Here is a 27,945-nt window from a genome sequence, read left to right as displayed (position 1 = left end):
TGCCTGTGAAGTCAACACAGCTCTGCTGACAACTGATCCCAGTTTGGCAGTAGAAACGTATTTATTGGAACAATACTAACACCAACAGTTCAGTTCATTTCATTTCATATAAGGTACCATTTTAAGTATTTTCCAAGACAAGCTGAATTTGAACTGCTTGTTTTAAAGGCATTTCTTTTGAAGTTGACCCTCTTTTCAGAAGTGTGTAATAACCAAATAGTGCTCAACATCTTCAGCATAATACATTTTTTAATATGTATCCTTTTCCCAGATTGAGGCATGCTTCTAGCTGCCATGTATGTGTGTGGTTTTTTTCCTTGCAATTTATTGTAGTCATGCACCATGAACAGTTCCAACTTGAAGCACTTTTCTTGGAGAAAAGATTGACATGTGCCATGTTGCAAATTTCAGAGAACATACTGTGTTAATTAAGTTATTTTTTCCATTATGTACATTTCTGTATTTTTCTGGAAGTGGAAACTAGTATTTATTTAACAGTAGAATAACTAGCAGAGGCAGTGACTACAATGGAGGAATAGCCTAATTGTTAGTGGAGTGGGCCAAGAACCTGAGGAACTGGGTTCAATTTCCACGGCAGCAACTTGTAACCCTGGGCAAGTCACTTAACCCACCATTACCCCAGGTACAAAAACAGATTGTGAGCCTAGAAGGGATGGAGACAGTACCTGCATAGAATATGTAAACCACTTTAGTTGTACCACAATCCATGACCACCCCTGCTCAAAGTACCTGTTTGTAGAGCTCTACCATGTGTTTGCAGTGCATTTCCTGCTTTTTTGAAGCATATAGTCTAATAATATAGACAAACGTGAATTAGATACCAGACCTTGACGTTAAAGCGGTAGTGCCAGGCTCATTAGGCCTTAACATCTTGCAGTTATAACAACAGCCCATGGGTAAGGAAAGGAGATCATGTCAACCTTTGATAACGTCTGCAGAGATTGCCAGATTGTGATGGTATGTTAATGAACAGCCATTCAGTGGTATCTGAATAGCAGTGTCCACTTTTTTTTTTTTTTTTTTTTTTTTTTAACATAGGCCACCAAATGCTTGTCAGATGGTTTAGTTATGACTGACTAACTGCTATAAATTCCAATGGCCTTTTGAGCCTGAGGAATGGAAACCGTTTGTAAGAGCAAAATGCGGATGTTCGCAGGGAACATCCTAGAACAAATCCTTGTGCTAGTAAAGTAAAATCACCATATTGCTATGGGAATAACATAAGAAAACAAAGCAACCAATATTTTAAGGACTGGGGTGAAAAATCCCCCCCTTGCTTTTCCTGGGATTTTTGTTGCTGTTGTGTTTTTAAGTAGAACCATAAAAAATGACAGCAAACAGACATGTCTATCAAGTCTGCCCATCCAAACCACCTATTAATCGCTATTATCCCTTTCTCTCCTGTAGAGATCTGGGCTTGTCCTATGGGCTTTTTTTAATTCAAATAGTCCCAATCTCCTCCACTTCCACAGAGAGGCCATTTCATGCATCCACCTCCATTTTCATAAAGAAGTATTTTCTTTTAGAGTAGAGAATGACACGGGGACAAATTTTTTCCTGTCCCCGCAAAGTTTTATCCCTGTCTGTTCCTGTAAGCTCTGCCTTACCTGCACAAGCCTCAAACACTTACGATTTTAAAGTGTTTGAGACTTGTGCAGATGAGGACAGATTTTGCAGGAATGGGGCAGGGACAGGAAGAGAACTCGTCGGGACGGGGAAATTGAGTTCCTGCAGGGACGGGGAAAAATTTGTCCCCATGTCACTCAGGTACTCTAAAGTAGAGAATATCTCCTTTTACCTTCATCCTGTTTCCAGAGCTTCCTTTTTCATTTGAAAGAGGCCTGCCTCTTGTGCATTTATGCCAAGAAGATATTTTCTCTTTTTCCTGCTTTTCTTTCAAAGTATAAGTATTGATATATGAAGTGGAGGAGTAGCCCAGTGTCTAGTGCAGTAGGCTGAGAAACTGAGTTTGACTTCTATTGTGGCTCCTTATGATCCTGGGAAAGTCACTTAACCCTCCATTGCCCCAGGTACAAAGGGGTAAAAAAATCTTATATAGTAAGCCCACCAGGGACAGAAAAAAGGTAATTGTATATATGTTATAGAAAAAAGTAAACAGCTTTGGTTGTACAAAAGAAAATTAGTATATCAAATGCATTAGTAACCATCCTCTGGACTGAATTCATCCTGCTTATGTCTTTCCAATGGTGGTGTCTTCAGAGCTGTACTGTATACAGTACTCTAAATGAGGTCTCGCCAGAGACTGCTACAGAGGCACTGATATCTCCTCTTACTACTGGCTATTCCTTTCCCAATTCACTCAAGAATCCTTCCAGCTTTTGTCATTTCCTTTTTCTTTTTGCCAGTTTGACCTCCTTGAAATAGATATGATTGCCCTCAAATCCCATTCTCCTTTCAAGCATAGAAGTATTTCATATCCTATACTGTACCGCAGCAGTGGTACAGTGCTCATTTAATTGCCTCTATCCTTTATTTTTGTTTGCTTGTCTGGTTAGAGCTGCTGCCTTGGTACCCTGAGGCTGTTGGTTCAATCCCAGTTCTACTTCTTATGACCCTGAGCAAATCACTAAATCCTCCATTGCCCCAGATACCATAGGTTGTGAGCCCACCAGGACAGATAGGGAAAATATCTAGAGTACCTGATTTAAAAAAAAGCAAAACAAAAAAAACCCTTGCTGTACATTGCCTTTGGTGAATCACTTTATAAAGGTGATTAATAAATCCAAATAAATCTTTTAGCTGTCAAATCTTAGGCACCCAGATTGACTCCTGGGATTTTTCCAACCCTCCTTAATACATTGAAGTTATAAAAACTAGTGTGGAAAAAAAAACTAATGCCAATAGATATTTGAAATTTTCTATAAGGAAAGACTAAAGAAGATAGGACTTTTTGGACTAAAGAAGAGCTGGCTGAGAGAGGGATATAATAAAGGTTTCTAAAACCTGAGTGGACTGGCACGGGTAAATACAAATCAATTTTTATTTTCATAAAGTACAAAGACTAGGGGAAAATCAATTGAAGTTACATAGTAAGTAATTCTTAAAACAAATAGAAAATATTTTTTAAGCTGTGGAACTTGTTGCTAGATGATGTGATAAAAGCAATTAGTGTAACTAGGTTTTTTAGAAATGTTTGCATAAGTTCCTGGAGGTAAAGTCTATATACCTTATTCCTGGAGGTCAGTAGCATACAATCTTGGGATTATGCCAGGTAACTTCTAGATCTGTTTTAGTCATTGCTGGAAGCAGGGTTACTGAGCTAAATAAACCTTTGCTCACCCATTATGACAATGCTTATGTTCTATATTTAGCTTTACAAACTAAACAGGATGTTAATCGAATAATAGGATCAACAAGTTTGCAGCTGGGTACAAATAAGAATGGATAGGTACTATTGAACAGAGCCCTTTAAAAACATAAAACTTAAATTTAATTTTTTTGTTGGTTTTGCAATTTTATAATTTCAGTTATAATGTGCCATGAAAATCATTTGCTCCATTGAGTGTGCCAGAGCTAAAAAAAAGTTTAAGACACTGCTCTATTCAAAGGTACTACTCAACATAGTCTCTATCACAAGCAAACCATTTCCACCATCGTTGAGCCCGGTTCTGAAATCCTCTTTTGAATTCAGGTGTGCATGGTTGTACCAACTTCACAGCCACTTTCCACTTCTATGTCATCAAATTATTTTCCACGAAAACTGTCCTTCATTGGACTGAACAGGTAGAAGTCATAGGGTGCCAAATTCTAGCTGTACAGTGGATGGGGGACCACTGACCAGGCCAATTTGCCGATCACCTGATTTGTTGCCAAAGATGTGTGTGGTCATGCATTGTCGTGGTGAATGTGGATTGTTTAAAACATAAGAATTGCTATACTGGGACAGACCAAGACCGATGGTCCATCAAGCCCAGTATTCTGTTTCCAACAGTGGCCAACCCAGGTCCCAAGTAACTAGCTAGATCCCAAGTAGCAAAAGAGATTCTATGAGCTTATCCTAGGAATAAGCAGTGAAGCCATCTTAATAATGACCTATGGACTTCTCTTTTAGGAAATTATCCAAACCTTTTTTAAACCCCGCTAAGCTAACTGGTTTCAACACATTCTCTGGCACAAATTCCAGAGTTTAATTCATAGAGTATGACGGCAGAAATGGGCTGATGGTCCATCAAGTCTGCCCACTCACGAACCCTCCCTCCTTCGAGAATCCGTCTTCTAAGTATTCCTCTGGAGCGACCCCACCTGACGGTCCCATCGCCTTTGAAGTTGAGCATTGTGGTCGCTTCAACTACCTGACGTGGAAGACCATTCCAACTATTAATCACCCTTTCGGTGAAGAAGAATTTCCTGGTGTCCCCATGAAATCTTCCCTCCTTGAGTTTTAATGTGTGCCCTCTTGTCACCGTGGGACCAGTAAGATGAAAGATTTCTTCCTTCACCTCAATGTGGCCCGTGATGTATTTGAATGTTTCTATCATGTCCCCCCTTTCTCTGCGCTCTTCATATGGGAGATCTTTGAGTCCTGAGACCATCCTAGTGGCCATTCGCTGAATTGACTCCATTCTCTTCACATCCTTTTGATAATGTGGTCTCCAGAACTGAACACAGTATTCAATGTACCACACTGGTCGCAGTATGGCCAAGTTCCAGAAAATCAAGGCGAATAATGTTCTCTGTGGCATAGCGAGGATGAGAGGCACCCCTCCCTGCTGTTTTCCCACCCCCTTTCCTCGCTCTCGCACCCCTCCCGTACCTCTTTTAACTTCCCTGGTGCAAGCAGCATCACCAACTCGCTGCCTACATCAACTCTCTCTCTGACATCACTTCCTAGGTGCAGGACCTGAAAGTGACGGGGGGGGGGGGGAAGAGTCGATGCTGGCACAAGAAGCAGGTTGGAATTGCTGCTCATGACAGTAAAGAGATAGAGGTATGGTGGGGGGAAGTGAAGGCGCATGCGGGGCAGAGAGGAGAAGGGGTGCTGGCACCCTCATCAAGACTGCTCGGGGCGGACCATTCCCCCCCCCCCCTTTTTAACACTACTGGACACCCTTGAAATCCCCCCCAAAAAAGTCACCATGACTTTATGCTGATCGCTGGCTCTTGAATTTCTTAGGCCTTGGAGAAGAGGAGTGACACCATTCCATGGACTGATTCTTCCAGATCATAAAAATATGCCCACGTTTCATCCCCTGTTACCAGGTTAGAAAAAAATCATGTCTTATTGGCTTCAAATGCTTCCAGCAAATTAAAGCAGACTTCCATGCTTTTCTCCTTCAAATTGGGTATCAACTGCCCGGGTACACAACTTTCTGATACCCTAAAGTCTTCCACCATCTTCTGTATGGTATTATAACCACAGTTAAGTTGTCCGTGCAAATCAATTTGTCCACTCGCTGATGATGTGTTAGTAGTCACAGTGGATTATCTCCCACTGTGTGGTTTGTCCTCAATGCTGGTTTCCCCTTCTTTAAACTTCATCTGTGCATGTTACTCTTTTCAGTGGTGCCATCTCCGTAAACATTCTGTAGCCTTCAGTGGATTTTAGACATCCTGCACCCCTCCTTCGTCTAGAACTCGATGTCGGCACGTTGCTTTGCTTGGAATCCTTTATTCACTTGCAATGAAGAAAAAGACTGAAAAAAAGACTCTGGAACACCTGTTTAGAGGAAGAGTTACTCTACCAACATGTGCAATTTGAACATAGAAACATGATGCAGCTAAATGGCCCATCCAGTCTGCCCATCTACAGTAATCATTATCTCTTCCTCTCTTTAAGAGATCTCACGTGCCTCTCCCAGGCTTTTTTAAATTCAGACAGGCTTTTGTCTCCCACCACCTCTTCCAGGAGAGTGTCCCCTTTGGTTAATAAAGTTATAACAAATCATTTCTATATCGCATAACCAGTAAGTTCGATGCAGTTAACAAATATTAAGGAAACAATATACATGGGGAAAATTTAATTAGTTAGCAAACAGATGTGTTTTCAATTGCTTTTGAAAATAAGATTCAGAGCTCAACAACAAAGGTTTTAGTTCCTTATCCCAGCAAGCTACCGGATAAGAAAGTAAACATTAAAGATGTTTTTTATATTGACAACCTTTGATTGGTGGAAAATTAACGAGACTATGAGAGCACGGTGGGCATTTAGATTGAACAAAGGAAAATAATTTGGATAGATTATGCCCACTTATGCATTACTTTTTGGTACACCCTTGTATTTTCTTTTACCCAAAGTGGTTTACAATACATTGAATAGTAATCAGGTACTTTAAAATATTTTCTCTATCTGTTCTGGCTGGCTCAATGTAACTGTGGTACCTGGGGCAATGGAGGGTTAAATAATTTGTCCAGGGTCACAGGGAGCAGGCTGGGATTGAACTCACAACCTCAGGGTGCAGAGGCAGCCGCTCTAACCACTAGGCTACTCCTCCACTAGTGTGTTAATCAAATGTTTCCTTCCTGAATAAGTTCACTACATATATGGTTTTCAAAGCTAAAAATAAAATGCATAGTTCATTTTGTTAAATATATTGTCTGAAGTTGTTTGAAGGATTTAAAACTTAAAAGATTTCTATAAAATGCAAGAGTAGCTTATTCAGCATTAACTTTTCTGACTATTCTCTGTAGATTTCCCATGGTGCCTACCTTTCAAAATCTCAGCATGCTTTGAATCCCACATACCTCTGTATTTCTGCATTTAAATTGAGTTAGAAGAGGCTTCTATACTATAAAACCAGAGAGGAATAAAGCAGGTGGTAGCAAAACTTACTGAAAACCAAAATTGATCGTTCAGTCATTTTACAACTGTGTTATGCTGTTAACAAAATTGTAAACTTTATGCTAAACTGTACCTGTTATACACTGCCTTGATTCTTAAAGACAATTGTTAAATCCCAATAAACAAATATTAAGATTAAGTCAAATTTTGAGACCAGATAGCTTTTCTAAGTTTTGAGGTTAGCAACTGTACATACGTTTGTATTTGTAAATCTTAGTTTGCTTGAAACCACACTCCAGTGTAGTATAAGTTTAAAACACCTTCAGATACAGGTTTAATGAAGGAATTAAATATTCAATCTGTATTAGATAATGGTATTTTTTCTAAATAAAAAATTACAAAAAAATAGCTAACTGGAGAACACTTGGATTTCTCAAGAGAAATTTATCCAAAAAAAAGAACCTTCTTGATAACTAACAATTCAAAGTTAGGTGAAATAAATTCACCTTTAATTTAATTTACTTTCCTTTTATGAAATTCTTGTAATATTTTTTTTATATAGTGCTTCATTGGCAAGTATATAATGGCCAGTTAATACAATGCACACCTTTTTGCTCTCCTTGCCTTAACTAAGTGCATAAATCTAGTATTTACAAGCATGCTTTTTAGAGAAATATTTATGCATCCACAATACAATTGTAATATTTTAGCTCATTGACTTTGGAAGCCTGATGAAACAACTAGAAAATATCTGCACGTCTGGGGCAAAAAGATTTTGAGTCGGAAAATAACACAGCCATAGAAGTTAAAGCAAACTATTACATTACAGCTCCAGTCTTATGAGTCTAAAAGTATTGTTCTCTGCCTTCCACTTATATTCCCTTCTGGTATAATGTTAGTTCTTCCAAATATTGAAATGGCTTGTTTTAACATAAACAAGTGATCATCATTCTAAAAGTAAATGTGAAATACTGAATTGATCAAGTCATTTTCATTTTGAAAATAAAACTGCAGTTATATAGTAAGGTATAGGCTGAGCTATATGCATTTTATTCTTTGCATGACATGCTTTGCAAACTAGATTTATGCTTTTCAGTAGTTTGTTTTTGTTTATAGTGAAATTAGTTTTATACATGTTCTTCTTGGCCAACAGTTATATGTAAATCTGAAACAGTATTAGATTAATTTAAATTTCCACTGAAGAAATGCCTACTATAGTAATTACTAAAATACACATAATAATAATCTTCCCATGCACCTCTATCCCAACATGCAGGCCAGAAACCAAATTTGCCTTTTACATGGTTGCTTCTGATTAGGGCATTTATATTTCTTCCATCAGTGTGATTCAGTTCTGCTTTCTAATATGCACAAGTTATCTGTAATTATTAAAGGAACCAATCATTTTACTAATCTGAAGAATGCAAAATTCCTAATATAACAGGAAAATGCTGCCATACTTAATAGGATTAGAATATGTAAGGTCTGGTTGGCCTTTGTATTGTGCATTTTGTTTTGTTTTTCTTTTTTTCTGTGCAGATACGAAAAAGCAGAAACTAGTTCTTTTCAGGTCAGTGTATGTATTGCCATTTCATTATTTGGGGAAGTCTTGCTGCTGAATACTAAGGAATTCTTTGGTTTGTAAGGTGATATATACAGTTTTTAATTTTAAAAAATAAGATGGTTTACTCTAGTCTACACCAGGGAATAGACAAACTGCCTTATGATCCTCCATAAAGGAAATTTAAAGAGAATGAAAGATATAGGTTGGTCTGCAATCACTGTATTGCACAGCAGAATGAATTATTAGAGAGGGAAGCAAGTTACTTTTGATAGTATGTTGAAAGAATTTGAGAGTTAATTTGATCACTTTCTGCAGTTTACAAATAACAAAGAATAACTATGGAAAGCTATTACCTTCTTAAAGATCCGTATAAATGATAGAGCAGCATTCTAAAATTCTATCCTTCAATGGACTAAAGTCATGAAACTAACAGACCTTTTTTAAAAAAAACTGAAACATAATCTGGAAGGTAAGTTGAATATCGGTAACCTAGTTGTGGAATGGATGTATAACAGTTGGAGTTAGATACTGAACTTGGACAGCACAAGATTAATGCTTAAACTTGTTTGCAGGAGTTTCAAAAATTTAGTTTCTGTTGCCGCTTAGTTGGTTGGAAGGGAAAACTGATATGGATATGGGTATTGGATATGCAAAGCAGTTCTGATTTTGTCTCCTACAAACTAGGACTCCAAGCCCTTTGATACTTGATCAGAACTACATAAACACCAAAAACCAAGTAATCAAAGCTGAAAGGAGAATATTGAAGGAGTTGGGATTTTGTGTTCATGTCAAGCATCCCCACAAGGTGAGTTGAAAATTTATAAATACTTAACTTTGAGTAATATGAATAGTATATGTAATAGCTTTTTCCTTTGAAAAGTAAGATCTTGTGGTATAAAGTCCATGTGTGTATAAAGATATATGTATAACTTTTCTGTGGGTTTTTTTCCCCCCATTTGTTTTATCCATAGATAATAGTTATGTATCTGCAAGTGTTAGAGTGTGAACGTAATCAGACCCTGGTTCAGACAGCCTGGTAAGTTAATCTTAATGTTCTCTTTTGCAGCCAAGAAAATAGTAGCAGAAATAATGTAAATTGATTGTGCTTTTGACAAAGCAATAAGGTACTCATAACTATATCAAATGAGAGGTTTTTTTTCTGGCTCTAGAATTGATCGCTTGTTTCTGCTTACTGTTTTCATGGTCTGACTAACCAGTTTTAATGGAGAACTCAGTTTAACTTTGTTCTTTTTTTCTACTCTTTAATTAAAGGGTAGTCCATGATGGTAAGTCATAGAACTCTGCCATCTGCACCACAGCCTCAGGATGGCCCGATTGGCTGCTCTTCTCTCCAGCCAATCCAGTGCAAGCTCTCATCCGAGATTCACTGAAGTGGTCGGTCTATATCCATCTGGCAGCATCTTCTAGTTCTCTCGGGGTGTCAAAAGGATTTGTATATTTGCTTCTAGAAATAACTATTTGACATACATGTGTAATAAATATATGCATGTTAGTAGTGATACTTAATATAGTTTGAATAGCAGGCTCTCTGTAAATCTGCTTATATTTTGCAGTCAGTCTAAATTATTTTTAATTTTTAATTTTCATTGTAGACTTTAAAATGTATGGAGCTACCACTTCTTTCAGCAGATAGGCATTTATAGTGCAACCACTACATTTGTAATGTAACATTTCCCTTGTCACTTATTTAAAAGTGGGCTGATTAAGACAAATGATGAATGCACTAAGATTTCAGCCTGCTGTATTATAATGATTACAATAAGGCTAGTTCAGACTGATGAAATTGACAATTATCAAGTAAAATGTTTATTAAAGAAGTCAATTTTGCTATTCACTTCAAATGTATAAGTTGGAATGCCTGCATATATAAACATCTACAACAAAGGAAAGAGGGAGAAGGGTTGTAGGCTGTTTAGTGAAATTATGGCTGTTCCATTCATGATGCCTTTTGGAGGTCTTGATTATGTAATGTATTAGGATTTATTACATATATAATCATCTGAGGATAAAGCAGCAGTGTTGAGCTTTAAGATGATATTATCAGACCTCTCTTGGTAACAAGATTTAAACTATTGTCAAAACTTTTTATCTTGCATTTGGAGCAAACATGTCATGGGCAAGTTTAGAAAGCCACCTATGTCTTCTGATTGGTTGGCATATAAATATATATTCAGTGACCCTGAATGCTGCCACATGCAATTGAAGTTCAAGACATATTAACTGAAATGTTTTGCAGATGGCACTAAATTTTTTATTTTGGTGCCACTAAATAAGACTGGAGAAGGGAGGGCCAAGTGCCACTGTAGCACCTACACATGACTCCTAAGCAAGCAGGAGAAGGCTCCTCTTCAGCTTCAATAGTTTTTTTTTTTTTTTATAATGTACAGCACTGTGTACGTCTAGCAGCACTAAAGAAATAAGTAGTAGTAATAGTCTTCAAAATTGACACCTTAGGCAATTGACTATGTTCTAAATCTGGTCCTGGTCTGAAGAGTGACTTTTTCTTATTTTGTAACACTTCAAGAATTTGTGTTATAATTCTTATGAATTCCTACTAGAAACTGTACTGCTGTCTATACCATCTAATTTATATTCCAAGCACAGGATGTTTTTAAGCCATGCAGTATCTGAAAAAGAAATCCTATTGAGGTAAAATAAATATTTGTTTTTGTGATGAGAAATAAGTGGATAGATGCAAAGTGGAGATTAAAATGATGCTGCTTTTTCTTTGTGCTTCTAATTAATGACTTGAAAAAATAGAGGGGTCCAGGATGCTTAGTTTCAACTATAAAATATGCAGAACTTGAAGATTAAACTAGTGTAAGGTGGGGGGAGATTAGTTTCCAGTTAAAGAGAAGAAAAAAATAAAGTTGATTTGAGTCTCCAATTTTTATTTTTTAATTTAATTTATTTTTTTTAGCATATAGAATCTATTGTACCTAAATCAAAGCTTATAACTTTTTTTTTTTTCTCCCCAGGAATTACATGAATGACAGTCTTCGAACTAATGTGTTTGTGCGATTTCAGGCAGAAACCATAGCTTGTGCTTGTATTTATCTTGCAGCCAGAGCTCTTCAGGTGAGTATTATGCCTCAATTTTGTTTAAAATTTGAATGTTTTATTCAATTAGTCAAGTTTTCAGGATATCTAGAACAATATGTGAGAAATTTGCATACAGATTGATCTCCTACATATTCGTTCTTAATATCTTGGAAAATTTATTGACTAGATATGTCCAAATCGCTAGCTGAGAAACCTCTATCCTAAATTTAACACTTTCACTCTGGATTGAAAAGGATCCATTTCTAGTCATTGTAATTCATAGTACAGTACTTAAATACAAATTATTTAATCAAATTTTCATTGCTTTTCTCACTGGGGAGGAACATTCTAAGGTGGAAGAGTAATCATATGGGTTAAGATCAGGTATTCTTTGTATAATGAGATCATTCTGACATGGTATTTTCTTTCTGGAATGTTATTTAACTAATAAATACAAAGGAAGGTGGAGTATTCGAGCTTACATGAAAATGACCTTTTCTCCTTAATAACTCCATCATGAAGATGTTTCACTACAAACGGTTCTCTCCATGTTAGCTGGATTGTCAGCAATGCTCCCTCTAAGGATTGGTTGGGTGTGGGTAAATTTTTCATTTTAACGACAAATTCTAAAAACCAACAATTTCCCAGATTTGCAAGTATTTTTGTGAATGACATGTAAAATCTGTGAGTAACGCTCCTAGAATTTAGGAACTCACGTACTCAGTTTAGAGGGAACATAGATTTGTCAGTGTTGTGAAACATCTTGAAAATAAGCTGAATATAGTTGTATAGTGTTACAAAGTAAATCTAGGATAAGGTCACCCAGAGCTGGCCCAAAGGTACACTATATGCACCTTAGGTAAACCTCCCCTGTCAGTAGCCAGCATCTCCCCTTTCCCTCTCAACTACATTGTCTTTGCAACCACCCTAAAGCTGTACTTGGCATGGCTCTGCCATGTCCTGCCCCTTCCCTGACAGGAAGTGTACCGGGAGGGACAGGACAAAGCAGCACTTAAGCTCTGGCTTCTACAGAAAGGTCCCACACCAGCAATGAAGTAACTCTTTGGAGAAGCCGGAAAGGAACCAGAGCTGCAAGAGAAAGGGAATGCTAGGTTGGGGGGGGATGATGAGACCACCACTGAACCCTAAATGTTGGCGATTTAGGGCACCTAGTCTACCTCTGAAGTCACCATTGATCTGTATGGGTGTTGTATTTGTATATATGAGATAAATAACCAAAAATGTGAAAAAATTAAATTAGAAAAATGCTTTTAACTAAAATTTTATTTGCTTTAATCTGATTTGTATTTGGTATGTCTCAAGTTGTCTTGATCATTTTTGTCCAAAGTAACTTGAGATCTCATGTGCACTGGTCTTTCACACATTGTGTTTAATGGTTCTGCTAATCCATAATTAGCAGTTAACCAGACAGCTGGCAAAGTATAATAACAAGGATGCCAATGCAAAAAGCTGTATAAGCTATATGTTAACAGCTGAGCATACTGTTTCTAATATGAATTTAAAAACTTTTTGCCTCTTGATGCAATAAGCAAAACAGATCTTGAGCGCTAAATCTACCAGATGCATGCACACAATTTTCTGCGCCAAGAACAGCTAAGCATCAGCCTCATAAAAAAAATTTATTTGCGCTGGCTCCAAGAAAATAAAAATAAATAAAATAAATTAGCTGCTTAGGTGGCCTTCATTGAAAAAAGATTTGGAACATAGACTTTTTTGGTTTCTTAGATTCCACTGCCATCACGTCCTCATTGGTTTCTGCTTTTTGGAGCTTCAGAAGATGATATTCAAGAGATATGTACTACAACACTTAAGCTTTATACGAGGAAAAAGGTGAGTTTGTGTGATTTGAATTGGCACATTTCTTTAGACAAAATACATTTCAAATAGGCACCCTTCACTGAACAGTTTTTCTATTATTTTTGCCTGGTTCCTTTAACAGCCTAACTACGAATTTCTTGAGAAAGAGGTAGAGAAGAGAAAAGTAGCCTTACAAGAAGCTAAACTGAAAGCAAAAGGCTTGAATCCTGATGGTACTCCAGCACTTTCCACCATGGGTGGATTTTCTCCTGCTTCCAAACCATGTAGGTTAATTTCATTTAGTTTGCTTTTAGCTCTATAAAATTGTACTAAAATATTACTGTTATAATGTGGGATGATATTTATCATTTGGCATTTCAACTCTTGCTACAGTATCAAATTCACAATTTTGTCCTATTTTTGAAGCTAACATTTTAAGATACACATGTTGACCTTTAAAGATATTCATGCAAGTAAAATATATTTAGGGGCTGATATAGAAAGCCTCGTAGAACTGAATCTGTGAGCAGCTGTACTGTAAAATCCTAATCCTAAAACTACCACAGCGTTCTTTAAGCAATGGGCTTACAAATTACTGCTGCTTTAAAATATTGACAGTAATCGGAAACTCATTGCAAAATGTTACCCTTTCCTGTCATGTCTGAGCAATGATTTGACTCAAACACTAACAGGAAGGGTGACATTTTAAATGAAGAAAAGTTGACAGATTGTATGGAACCTAATCTCCCACAATCACATGACCAGCTCCTCCTGACAAAAAAATATTGCCTTTTGTACCCCTTTCTATATCCATCCAGTCTGCCCAACCCTACCCACTCTTTAAATTACCGATTTAATTTAAATTTTTCTTCTTAGCTATTGCTGGGAGAGAACTTAAAGTTCTGCTAGGTACTATGCTTAGGTTCCATATACTGAAGTCTCCATCAAAGCTCACTCCAGTACATCTCCATCAAAGCCGTCCCCAGACCATCCTCAACCAAACGGACATATATGGACATAAACTGTGCAAGTCTGCCCAGTACTGGCCTTAATTTTTTCTGATTCAAGATCCTCTATTTATCCCACGCTTTTTTGAACTCTCACCGTTTTACTCTCCACCACCTCCCTCAGGACGCATTCCAGGCATTCACTACCCTCTCCGTAAAGAAGAATTTCCTTACATTGCTCTTGAGTTTACCACCCCTCAACATCAAATTACGTCCTCTGATTTTACCATTTTCCTTTCTCTGGAAAAGATTTTGTTCTACATTAATACTTTTTAAGTATTTGAAAGTCTGAATTGTATCTTCCCTGTCCCTCCTTCCCTCAAGTAGGGCCTCACCAATGAGCTGTACAGGGGCATCAGCACCTTCTTTCTTCTACTGATTACGCCTCTCTTTATGCAGCCCAACATCCTTCTGGCAACAGCCACCACCTTGTCACACTGTTTCTTCACCTTAAGATCTTCAGACACTATCGCCCCAAGGTCCCTCTCTCCATCTGTGCATATCAGCCTCTCGCCTCCCAGCACATATGGCTCCTTCCGATTATTAATCCCCAAATGCATATCTTTGCATTGAATTTTAGTTGCCTGATATTAGACCATTTCTCTAACTTTTGCAGATCCTTTTTCATGTTTTCCACTCCCTCCTTGGTGTTTACTCTGTTTCAGATCTTGGTAGAGCTAAAATTCAGAGGAAGCAAATTCATTTCCTAAACTTTTCACAACCTCTGTTTTGTCAAGTGCTTGTGTCGGGGGTTCAGAATAATAAGGTTGCAAGTGCTTCCTTTAGTATAAACAAAGAAGCAAAAAGCTTCTGGATATCAAGCCCAGTGTTCTAACCACTGGACCATTCCTCCCTACCTATTCTCTTAAACCAGAAAGGGTCAGGTTTCATGTTAACTAAGGTCTGCCTTTAAATGTAAACCTATGCCTTCCCTAAACCGTTTACCCCCCCCCCCTCAGATGCCACATATTAGTTATTCCATTGGCTATTTTTTTTCTCCACCCTGTGTCCTCTGAATCCTTATAGTCCAAGCCCTGCCCCCTTCAAGGCATTATGAGGGCACGCTTTTACTTAGCAAGTTTGTACCTGGAAGCTGTTCCAGCTGTTGCATTTCAGTCTACATAGCGGAGTCAGGGTCATTCAGGCCCAAAAACATGAGCTGGTAGACTATCCCTGTCTTGGTATATTAATGCCAACATTGTAGGTGATGGTGCTGGATTGCTTCTGCCTCCTCAAGTACTGGCATCCAGGAGGGGCGTCTAAAAAGGGTAGATAGCAATAGACACCAAGGAGTGTATGTTGGCCCACTAGACTACCAGGGCCTATTTTTTAAATTTTTTTTTTTTTTTTTGTAATTCAGATTGGGGGGGGGGGGAGGGAGGGGCGTGCCAGAGAGCAGAAGAGAGAAGATGGGGCTGATGCTGACCTCAGGGTTCTACAGTATATCAGCCTCACACTTGCCAGCAGGTTTCTGATATTGAGCTGCCGCACTAGATATCAGTTCACAACTCTGTGTTGCTGTGTGGTGGCTGATCAGCTCTTTAGAATGTATTTTAAAATGCTGTATGCTGAAGTCTACTGTGGGAGTAAATTATGAACACTTGCTGCTTTCTATACATTATATAGAAAAATATCTTCCCAAGTTGTTAAAATTTAGAATATAATTCCAGCAGAAAATATTGAGGAACAGTTGCAGCAAGCAACTGTGGGCTGCAGCACATCTTAATGAGCAGTTTACCTACTCACTAATAGCTTCTGCATATTAAAAAGTGTTCTGCACAGAGATTTAGAATGAATTTCTAAATTCTACTTTTAGTTTAAATATTAGTGAAATGGTGTGTTGTTTTTTTTTTTAATAGTACTTCCTGATGGTATGTAGTAGTAATATAATGTATTTGGAACTGCACCATGTTTTATTTCATTCTGTTATGGCTTTAATATCAGCAAGTAATTAAATTTGATTATTTTATTAGTAAATGTTTTGCCTTTGCCTGTTCTGGATAGCTGCTTCATGGTATGATTGTTTCACTAGTTTGAAGAGGGGGGACTACAGCTGACATGGCCTCTAGATAAAAGAATGTCTCCAGTACTTAGAGGCTAGTTAGTTTTGCTCTGATAAAATGGAAAAATGTACAATACCATCTTATTTCTAATATTTACTGTTTAAATATTGCTTTAGCATCGCCACGAGAAATGAAAACTGAGGAAAAATCACCAGCTTCTATAAATATGAAGAATATCAAAAAAGAACCAGAAGAGAGGCAGCAGACCTCAAAAAGTCCTTACAACGGGTAGGCTTCCCATATTTAAAAAAATTTGTTACTCATCTTAACTTTTGGCCTGGTTTCTTTTAATGGAGCACATTTTAACCATTTCAAGGAATTGATTGCATTTTTTCTAACCAGCACCGATTTTCTAGGTGCCCAAACTCGGGAAAAAAAAGAGATGCTATTAAAACAGCATTTTAACTGAGTTTCAAGGCACCGGAATTGCGCTTCTGTAGGTGTTGCGTGATTGGCGGCCGCCAGCAACGGCATCAGTTACAGAAGCCGGGCCTTAATTTCTAGATTTAGTTTCAAAGTAGCTCATAGCAAAAGATTACTAAACTAAACCTTAAGTTTGTATACTGCATCATCTCCATAAAGATAGAGCTCGACACGGTTTGCAGGTAATTCAATAAATGAGGGAAGGACATAATAAGAAATAAGAGGTTATGAAGAGGATAGCTAGCTTTACATTTTAAATAGATAACTTTACGTTTTGGAGAAAAGCCAGGTTTTCAGATGCTTTCGGAATAATTGGAATGAGCCTAGGTTCCGCAGCGGGGCAGGGAGGTTATTCCAAAGCTCTGTGAATTTGAAGAAAAGGGATTTACCTAATTTACCTGCATGCATGCCATCTTTTAACGAGGGGAAAGATAGTTTGAGTATGTGGGCGGATCTGGTAGTGTCAGGTGTCGAAGAATTCCAAGATAGTGGGATTACATTACAAACCAAACAAAGAACAAGATAAGTTTGCTTCAAGTATTTATTTTTCAAAAGGTGTTTTCAGATACTTCCTAAAAAGGAAGTATGACAAAGATTTTAAATGTAATGGAAGACCATTCCAGAGCTGTCCTACATATTCAAAGAAGAAAGAATTTAAAAAAAATTAAGCATATATTTAAAAGAAGGAAAGTGCACTAAACGCTAACACGCCCATTATATCCTATGCACGTGTTAGCGTTTAGGGCGCACTAAAATGTCTAGTGTGCCTTAGTAAAATGACCCCTCTGGATCTAAATGTCAATCTTTGTGTGCTAAGTGACCAGACTATTAAGATGTACAATGGCAGATCCATATAAAATGTTAAGCACGACAAAATAATTTAAAATCAAATACAAATGTGACTAGGAAGCCAGTGGAAGTAGACCAATAAAGGAGTTACATGAGAAAATTCTAGCCAACACTTAAAAGTATTTTCTTGGAGATTTTCTTCCTTATACAGTAAGGGGCTCATAATCGAAAGAGATGGTCTAAGTCACAAAAACCCACCTAAAATCACCAGATAAGCACTGCAAACACATAACACAGACCCCCACACACTACCCCAGTGATCACCAAACCCCCCCCCCACCCCCATAAAAATGTTATTCACAACTTAAAATTTCAGCATAGGAAAGCCTAGTCGTCCAGCCCAGAGGCAGCTTAAGTCGTCTTGGGGGTGGGTTAGGGACCTATAGAGAGGAGGACCCATGCCCATAAGCCCCTGTAATCACTGCATTAATACTTAAACATGTGCACTGCCATATACACCCCCAAAACCATTTTTTACTGCATATAAGTGGCTCCTGCAACCATAAGGGCTATTATGGTGGTAAATAAGTGGGTATAGGGGATTCTGGAGATAGTTTGGGGGGCTCACAGTCGCCTATAAGGGAGCTGTAGTGAGGAGAAGCCATGGCACCCTTTTTGTGAAGTTCACAGCAGTGCCCTGAAAGGTACCCCATTATTTAGGTGGCATGTCTGGGTGTGCAGTCCATCACTTTGCAGACCCCTCCCACATCCAACAGGGCTTGTTCTAGGCATTTTGGACTTGGATGGAAATGTGGTATAAAGATGGACGATTTAGTGGCTTGGACGATCAAATCGGCAGAACGTATAATTAGACGATTTTCAAAAGTAAAAAAAAGTTGGACATATCTTTCAAAAATTTGTCTTAGGTTCTTTTTAACTTTGGACGACTTGCGAGATGGACGTAAACGGACGTAGAAGTCCCTTTTGATTATGCCCCTCCACAAATCATAGTTCCAAACATCCTAAAATGAGATACTGCTTACAAAACCAACAATAGCTATAGGTATACTGTGTTGTAGTAGTAGTAGTAGTTTGTTTGTTTTTTTCTATCCAACACTAGGCAGATTACAATTCTTCATAATACATATCATAAAAAAACAACGTAAAATAAACATTCTAATACCATCTGCCACAGTGGCCATGTTCCTATAAATCCCATGGCAAAAAAAATGACCCTTTCTCACCACCCCCACTCCTTCTCTGAAATGATGTCCAGGAATGTAAAGCGGCACAGGTCCAAGAGACAGTGGCCGCTTCATTTTGAGCACGGTGGGCTTGATAGTTTTAATAACGTTTTCACATTTAAAAAAAGCTTCATTGAAATACATTTGTGCTAATATGCTGGATTGTCTGGAGCCAAGTAGTGTATTTTTATATTTAAGTATTTATGTACCACTTATATCCTAATTGGTTTACGTTCAGGTACACAAGCATTTTTCCCTATCTGTCCTGGTGGCCTCACACTCTTATCTAATGTACCTGGAGCAATGGGGGATTAAGTGACTTGCCCAGGGTCACAAGGAGCAGCATGGGATTTGAACCCACAACCTCAGGGTGCTGAAGATGTAGCTCTAACCACTGTACCACACACTCCCGGTAGTAGAGTCCCAAGCAGTTGCAAGGAGTTAGACTAGGATGTCCTCTAGTGATTCAGCTGGTTCCAGTTAGTGATGTGGTGTGCCTGTTTTGCATTTCCTATGGTGCAGCTCTTGGAAGAGGGTGACATGGTCTTGCCTGTCCATCCGTACAGCATATATAGGTACGGCATATATAGGTGATGCTCTTTGAAGGGTGATTTAAATGAAAGTGACTTTAAATACAGCTGTTTTTGTTAGAAGCTTGTCACTTGGATCCTCACCTACATATTTTGTTTTAAAATTCATTAGCCAACATATTTCATTTCTTCTTTTAATTTTAACTAAGCATGCGAAAGGAAAGCAAAAGAAGCAGAAACAGCAGAAGTGGCAGCAGGTCAAGGTCAAGAACAAGGTCACGGTCTCGATCTCACAGTCCAAGAAGACAGTAAGTTAAAATGACTGGCATTTATTTCAAATTTAGAAAAATATATAACCTGATGTATTGATGTTTCTGTCCATTTTGTATCTGCTTTGTATATCTGGCCCATAATATGCTTTCCAGTGCAATAGGAATGTTATGCTGAACCATAGGATTATCAATCTGTGTTTACGAGCATATTGCAGAAGATATCAGTCACAGCTTTTCAACTGTTCCTCCTATATGGTCTCTGCTGCCCCCTTCAGTTCTTCTGCAAGCAAACATGAAGGTGTCTCTGATCTGCTGTGTTTATTTCTTTATATAGGTTTTGGTTTTGTTTTTTCAGCTTCACAGACTTTTGTTGCGGTTTCAGAGATCCCTGGTTTCAAGGGACTACTTTGCCTGCTTGAAGAGGAGCAGATGTTTGTCTGCATCTAGCAGATGTATCCATTGGGAACCTGTACAGCCAGCTTGCTGAAGATTTGTGGAGCTCAGGATTCCAGACCCTCATCACTTGCTCGCTTCCTTGACTTGTTCAGGATCTTGTGTGCAGGCTTTCGTGGTGCTCAGGGTGCCAGCTGCAACTTCACCTCTTCCACCCTCCTTTTTTTCTGTGTCACAATCTGGGGTGGGTAAAGGAAAGGATCAGTCCAACTAAGGTTCAGTTGGTAGCCTGAAGATCTCGGTGTTGCAGCTGACCATTGGCTTGAGACGGAGAACCCCTCCAGACCCATTTACGCTTTAAAGGAGCTGAAGTAGGCTGCAGCATCATTTGTCCAGCACATGGGCTATGAGTAGGCTGTGACAGCCTATGGGGAAAAATCAGGGAGGTCTTGAAGTGTTTTTTTCACTGTTTCTTTAGTTAGGTCTTAAGATTTTAGTGGAGGGGAAACAATTTTTGGAGTTTTTGGTCAGATCTGAAGGCTTAGAAGCCGTTGATTGGTTTCAAAACACTGCCATGGTGGCCATCTTGGATTTCCTGAATCTTTTTTTTCCTTAAGTTCTCCCAACTTCAAATACCTAATTTTGCCTCAAAACTGATAGGGATGGAGTCCTTGGACCTGAATACTTCTGTATCATGCCTTAATTGTGCTGGATGAGTGGCTGAAGAATACCATTGTGCCACATTCCTGGAGAGGCGGGAACTTTGGTCTTAGCTCCTCCACAGTGTTTTAGAGCTGGAGAACGGCAAATGGTCCTGTTGGAGTGGAAGAAACACCTCCTGGAGCACTGGGACAGCAGTCCTGCGCACTATAAGGGTGAAGATGTTTCCCAGACCAAGAACAAGCAATTAATCCATACTAAGGGAGAAGGAGAGTTACCCACTCAGGCCTTTACCCAAGAGTTCATTAATCTTCTCTGGCAGGCTTATGCACAAGGTCGAATCCCACCTGTCAAGTCCGCTGGTGAGTGGCCCAGTGCACAGGCCCCTCTGGATACTCGGAGCAGTTCTTCCCTGAGAACAGAGGCTATTTTGGGCTATCATGATCCATCGGACAGGGATGAGGGGTCATATTTAATACCTTTATTATATCAACACGAGGCCTCCCTGGTGAGAGAAGTGGCCTCCATGTGGAGGACCAGAAGATGATATCGGCCATAGACAAAGAAAAGGATCCTTCTGTTTACTGGCTCTTTAAGTCTTCTACATTGCTGGAGATCGTTACTGAGACCCTTCGAGAACTAAAGATAGAGCCTGGGCAGAGATAATGGTTACTGTGGATGGCAGACTAGATGGGCCATTTGGCCTTTATCTGCCATCTATGTTTCCATGTGTTGGAGAATCACTACCAATTCTCAGTGCTTCCCTTTGAACTGGCAACAGTGTCCCAAACTTTCACTAAAGTTATGGTAGTAGTAGCTGCTTATCTCCACGGAGCAGGTTGACAAGTGCATTCATACTTGGACAATTGGCTCATCAAAGCACCATCCCAAAAAGGCAATAGCAAAAGTTGTGGAGATGTTAGAGTGAGGGCTGGATTGTGTGCAAACCTAGTACTGGCATAATCTCTGGAATATCTGGGGGTCTTATTCAACACGGCAGAAGACCGAGTTTTCCAGAAGCACACAAACGGAACTTCATGGTCATATTACAGAGCTGTTAGCCAAGTCATCGCTTACCACATGGCATTACCTTCAAGTCCTTGGGTCGATAGTGACTATGATAGAGGTATTGCCCTGAACGAAAGCATATATGTGCCCCCTCCGGGACAGTCTCGCTTGTCAGCTCAAAGAGACTCACTGCACGTTCCACTCCCTTGGACGACAGCAGCAGCAGCTATGAACTGCTGGCTTCACCCAAAGTCTCTAGCGAAGAGAATTCCTCTCTGGATCGATTCTTGAATCATCCTAACGACGGATGCCAGCTTGTTTGGCAAGGGACTCATTGCAATAGTCACCCATTTTAAGGACAATGGACTCCATCTCAGTGGAAATGGTCTATCAACAGGCTAGAACTGTGAGCCGTTCATCTAGCACTGCTGCAACTGCAGGCTTTATCATTAGAAAAAGGGGGTTTCTTTTGAATAATCTAATTAATAAATTATTTAAGCTGTTCATTCATCACCCTAACTTATCAACTTTCCCAAGTAATGGATAAATACATAAACTAGGAGGATGGAGTATCATACAAAGGCCTTCAGCTCAGTGCATTATAACATATGTTATTTCAAGTCTTCATTCTGACTTAAAGCAGTGCCATATAATCATCTACAACAATCCTCCATCTCACCCTTAAATCTCCTTAATTTATTTGTAACTGCAGGCTTTGCCATAGGGCGAAACACAGTCTTCTCCGACAATTCTACTGCAGTAGCCTATGTCAACAGGAAGGGAGGCACCAGAAGTGTTCGGCTATAACAGGAGATGAAAGCATTGTTCTGTTGGGCAGAAATTTACCTGCAGGCAATCTCTGTGGCACACGTGGCTGGGGTGGAAATTCTATTTATGTCACCTAAAAAACTTGTACCTTCAAAAATCTGTGCTTCGCGCTAATCTATAAACCACCTCTGCAGTTAGGCATGGTTTATAGAATATGCATAGTACCTTTCCATGTGACTAAAATTTAGGCGTGGCAGGCGAGTGGTGGTTGTCTCTATAAGCATTCCAGGCTATTGTGAGACAATGGGGTTGTCCGACATTCTACCTCAGGATGACTTCAAAGAGCAAAAAGGCTACTCGGTTCTTCAGCCGAAGATGCAGACCCTGAAGTGAAAGCTAGACGCCCTGGTTCATCCATGGCCAGAGATTGGGCTCAAGATAGGCCGGGTGATCCCTCAAATAGCAAATCACCCAGTAACGGTAGTTCTTGTAGCACCAGATTGGCTCAGGTGCTCATGGTACACATCTCATATGCCTGCAGAAGGAGCAAAGTCTCAGACTCCAGGTGTACTCGGGTTCTCACAGGTGCCAATTGCCCTAGAAGATCTGGGATGCGTTGGTCTTACAGCATGACTCTTGCATGGGCAGCGCTAGTCTAAAAAAGATATTCAGAATTAGTCATTGCTACTCTCCTTAGGGTCAAGAAGCCGATGACAGTTTCAGCATATGCTAAGGCATGGGAAACGTTTCAACGCTGGTGCAGCAGAGAAGTTAGAGCAGAGCCCCATCTTGTTGGTACTGGTGTTCCTCCAAGAGGGTCTTCACAAGGGGTTGGCAGTGGCATCCCTTAAAGTTTAAGTAGCAGGGATCTTATTCTTCCAAGGCTAAGAAGAGAGTTCTTGAAAGGCTCCCTAAGGCCACCAATTCGAGACCCGTTTCCATTCTTAATATCGTCTTAGAGGGACTAAGCAGGGCTCCTTATGAGCCCTTACAGGAAGCCTCCCTCTTGGATGTATTGCCCAAAGCAATCGTCTTGATTGCAATTACATCTGCCAGGAGAGTCTCAGAATTGCAGGCACTCAGAATAACAGAAGCGGGAGTGACCTTGCATATGGTTCCCTCCTCCTTACCAAAAGTGGTTTTAGCATTTTATGTCAACCAAGAGGTTAGAGTGCCAGCATTTCATCCTACAGGATCCAAGAAAAAAGACAAGGTCTTGAAGGTTTTAGATGTCAAGAGAAGTCTCTTACGTTACCTAGAGGTGAGTAATGAGTTTCATCTCTCAGATCTTCTTTTTGTGTTAACCAATTTGGAAAGACGAGTCAGACCCAATTCCAAGGCCACCATATCTAGATAGATGCGTAGAGCAATATCCTCTGCATACATCGGTTGTGGTAAATTGCCTGTTTTGTTAAACGTGCATTCAACAAGAGGAATGGCCCCCTCTTGGGCAGAAGCTCAGGCAATTCTACCTGAGGAGATTTGTAGATCAACAACCTGGCCCTCCCTTCATACCTTCACCAAATTCTAAAGGGTAGAAAGAGCAGCACAGAAGAATACCGCTTCTGGGCCCTCAGTCCTACGCACAGGCTCATCTCTCCCACCCTAGAGTTTGGGGACTGCTTAGGTACGTCCCTATGGTTCAGCATACTATCCCTATTGCACTGGAAAAGAGATTAGGTTCTTACCTTGATAATTTATTCCAGTAGATAGAGATGGTATGCTGAACCCCCTGCCCAGCAATTTGCCTAATGCCCCTGATTTCTGGTTCAAGCTTAATGGTCATCTTCATAGCTAAGGTTTCACAGTCAATCAGACTTAGATTAGGAAGAGACTGTCTATAGCAGTGGTCTCAAACTCGCGGCCCGGGGGCCACATGCGGCCCACCAAGTACTATTTTGAGGCCCTCGGTATGTTTATCATAATCACAAAAGTAAAATAAACAGTTTCTTGATCAAATGTCTCTTTAGCTATAAATGACAATATTATTCTTAAGACTTAGCCAAAAGGAAAGATTTATAAACTATAGAGTTTTACCTCAAGCAAAATGGTCATTTCTTTAATAAGACATTAATTATTTTTTTCTGAGGCCCTCCAAGAACCTACCAATCCAAAATGTGGTCCTGCAAAGGGTTTGAGTTTGAGACCACTGGTCTATAGTATTACGAGGGAGGAATGGTTGAGCTCCATAAATATTCAGGCTGTTTATTTCTTGCATGACTTGTATTTTATTAAATTCATTGTTCCTTTCAGAAGCTTGTTAATGTGTTAACTACTTTACTCAGTTTCCTCATCGATTGTTTTAACTTCATCTGAGTAAATCGGAGTTCTGCTTTTGGGGAATTTCCCATATTCCTTCTCCTGTCTTAATCTGTAATGTTGTTGCCAGCTGTGGTATGAACTGAAGGGGGCAGCAGAGACTCTGGAGAAGGAGGAGGAGTTAGAAAGCTGTGATTGATATCTCCAATATGCTCATGAGCACAGATGGATAACCCTGTGATTCAGCATACCATCCCTATCTAAAGGAAAAGATATCAAGATAAGAATCTATCTCTTTTTCTAGTAGAAAACCAGTAAAGCAACCTGTACTATATTTCTGGCAGTCCACTTAACTTCAAAACTGACGTTTAAAGAGAACTCCATGATTATAAAATGTTAATTTCTAGTACAACAGACACACACTATTCCCGAACTATTCAACCTCTTCTTGCAAGAACTCTTGTAGGGAGCTTCATTTGCATTCTTTTGCTCCTCTTACCTCTGAGCTGTCCTTTAACTCAGTTGCCTTCCTACTAGCAATACAGTAGGAGCTTGTCTTTTTTTTATTATTTAAATTCAGTATTTTTTTTTCATTAACCATTTGTGAGGCTTTTTGGTGCTGCAGAGGATCCCTTTTATGGAACAGCTCTGGCTGCAGGACAGCGTTGACTTGAGGTCAAGAGTGCTTCCAAGGAACAGACTGTTTTGAAATGTACCCACTTGGACAGCCTGTACTAACAGTTCGAAGGCCATGGGGCTATTTCCTTGGAAGCAAGGCTCTTCCTAGTTTTGTCCACAGTGGGTTTGAGTGCAGGTTGAGTGGCTCTGTGGCAGCTTTTCCACAATCAGGCCTTACTGCATATTTCCCCTGTGTGCTTGATGTAGTGGGTTTTGAGGTTTCCAGCTGGTTTGATGGGCCTGAGAGGCAGTCAGAAGACACAAACAGTCCGGATTCCAAGCTTGTTGAGGTAGAGGCTCCCTGTAAGTTGTTAGCAGCTTCCAGCAAACAGCATGGCATAGAGTAACAGCCTGACAAACTAAATAAGGGGGGGGTCTTAAAATATATATATTTTTTTATTTTTTTTGGGGGGGGGGACGCGGTTTTAAGTTGGAGATAGGTTCTTCATCTTTTAAAATCCTGGACTGCTGTTGATGTAAAAATCGCTGCTGCAGCAGCCATCTTGAATTTCCCAATTTGAAAATAGAAACCTCTATCTGACTCAAAACACTTTGTTTTTGCTTAAAAACTGTTGGGATGGACTCCTCAAGCCAGGATACCTTGGATTCATGCCCCCATTGTATCTCCTCTTCCCTCGACTTGTCTAACCTCCAAAGCAACAATTATGTCCTGCACTCTCTGGGCAGCTTCTTGCAACAATGTAACCTACCTCTATGATGTAATGTAACCTCATGGGCCTCTTACCTTGTAAATCACCTCGAACCTGTACTGGATAAGTGCGATTCAAAAATTCTGATTAGATTTGTGGTGGATGGACGTCTGAGGAGCATCAGTGTAGGGGGCAAGAGACGCTAGCTTAGCCTTCTATGGAGATGTCTGTACCCAGTTGGTCCGAGGAATAGGAAAAAAGTCTAAATTTAATCCAGGGAGCAGTGCAACTGAGTCCCTGATGCAACGCAGCCGCAATGTGGCTAAAAACCCCCAAGAAGGTGTCCACAAGATCCGTCTGGACATCCTGGACAGGGATTTCACTGCAAATGTATTAATATGATTTCCTATAGCAGGAAATCTTGCTGCATCCCTGGGAAAGCAGGATCCAGAGCTGGTGGCAGTTCCTGACCTTGGTAAGGTCCCAACTGTGCACAGGCTGTTTAAACTTTCAGCACTTATAGGGACGATCATGGAATCCCTCCAAGAATTTAAGCTAGCGATTTCTCAGTCCCCTGCCACACAGTGCTTGCTTATGAGCAGCACCAAGGCACAGATCTCTTGCTTTCCCTCTCACATAAAAAGGCATTACTAAAATGCTTAGAGATTATTGGGAGGTACCGGAGGGGCCGTTCAGGTGGCCAAAACTATTTCAAAGTCCGATGGATGCTGCATTTAACCAGCTTTTTGTTCCCCCAAAGGTTGATTCACTGGTGGCACAGGTTACCAAACTTATCTCCCTTCCCAGTGAAGGCAGCATGGTATTGAAGGATGCCCAGGACTACAGATTAGAATTTGTGCACAAAAGGCTCTTTTAGGCTGCGGCATCAGGCTTGAAAGCAGCTGTGGTGGTGTCTTTTGTCGCTCATGCTTGCCACTCCAAGTTGTGCCACAATCCAGACACTATTGTGGACAAAGATCTCAAGTTTTTAATGACTGGAATGGATTATATGACATGCTCCAGGTGGGAGTGTACCATGGCCTGGTACAGCAGCATGATAACCTTCTCAGATCTGTTTGTGATCCCCTTCTTAATCATTCCTATCATTCAGTTTGTCCTTTTCACCGCTGCCGTGCATTGCACGGACAGTTTCTTTTTTTTTTATAAATCTTCATTTTAAATTTTACATCAAGTATACAGAAAGTCATTCAAATAATATACAATTCCACTTGAAATTCTACAATTCTCACACAAAAGAGTTTAATCCCTTCCCACCCCATATAAAACATACTTTATAATAAATATCCCATAATATAATACCTATATCATTTTCCATTTGACAATAAGAAAAACTAAAATCCACTCTCCCTCCCTATATCATATATTAATAGGGGAAAAATACTGATTAGTCATAATATTTTATTAATGGCCCCATACATCCTCAAATTTATTAAAAATCCTTTTTTAACAGCTAATATTCTTTCTATTTTATACACATGACACACCGAATTCCACCAAAAGCAGTAATTTAATCTTGTACAATCTTTCCAGTTATAAGTTATCTGTTGAATGGCAACTCCTGTTAAAATCATTAAAGCTTATTATTATTAGAGGATATTTGAGATTTAGCCCTCATAGACATGCCAAATAAGATGGTATCATATGACAAGGCTACAGGATTTTCAAGCATACAATTTATTTGATCCCAAATCAATTTCCAAAAAGCATTAATAAAAGGACAATAAAATAATAAATGATCTAAAGTTCCAGCCTCAAGATGACAATGCCAACATCTATTAGACCTAGAGCAATCCAATTTTTGTAAACGAACAAGGGTCCAGAGTGCTCTATGCAACAGGAAAAACCATGTTTGCCTCATAGACGCAGACATTGTACATCTCATTCTCCAAGACCAAATGCGTGGCCATTGAGATGCATTAATTTGATGCTTAATCTCAATGCTCCAAATATCTCTAAGTCCAGTTTTTGGTTTCTT

General features: G+C 39.5%; 1 protein-coding gene across 1 annotated transcript in view; it reads left to right on the top strand.

The window, feature by feature from the left end:
• Positions 1–27,945, top strand: part of CCNL1 (cyclin L1) — a 75,188-nt gene that overhangs the window by 34,346 nt on the left and 12,897 nt on the right. Inside the window, exons 4-10 of the mRNA XM_033957639.1 lie at positions 9,009–9,129; positions 9,296–9,360; positions 11,324–11,423; positions 13,134–13,238; positions 13,348–13,489; positions 16,392–16,503; positions 19,471–19,569. Coding sequence (XP_033813530.1) covers positions 9,009–9,129; positions 9,296–9,360; positions 11,324–11,423; positions 13,134–13,238; positions 13,348–13,489; positions 16,392–16,503; positions 19,471–19,569 — 744 coding nt within the window. The remainder of the gene's footprint in view (positions 1–9,008; positions 9,130–9,295; positions 9,361–11,323; positions 11,424–13,133; positions 13,239–13,347; positions 13,490–16,391; positions 16,504–19,470; positions 19,570–27,945) is intronic.

This window comes from Geotrypetes seraphini, chromosome 9 (genome assembly GCF_902459505.1).
Source record: "Geotrypetes seraphini chromosome 9, aGeoSer1.1, whole genome shotgun sequence".
Classification (NCBI taxonomy): domain Eukaryota; kingdom Metazoa; phylum Chordata; class Amphibia; order Gymnophiona; family Dermophiidae; genus Geotrypetes; species Geotrypetes seraphini.
The sequence above is the reverse complement of the archived record's forward strand: the minus strand, read 5'-3'. Positions and strand labels throughout refer to the sequence as shown.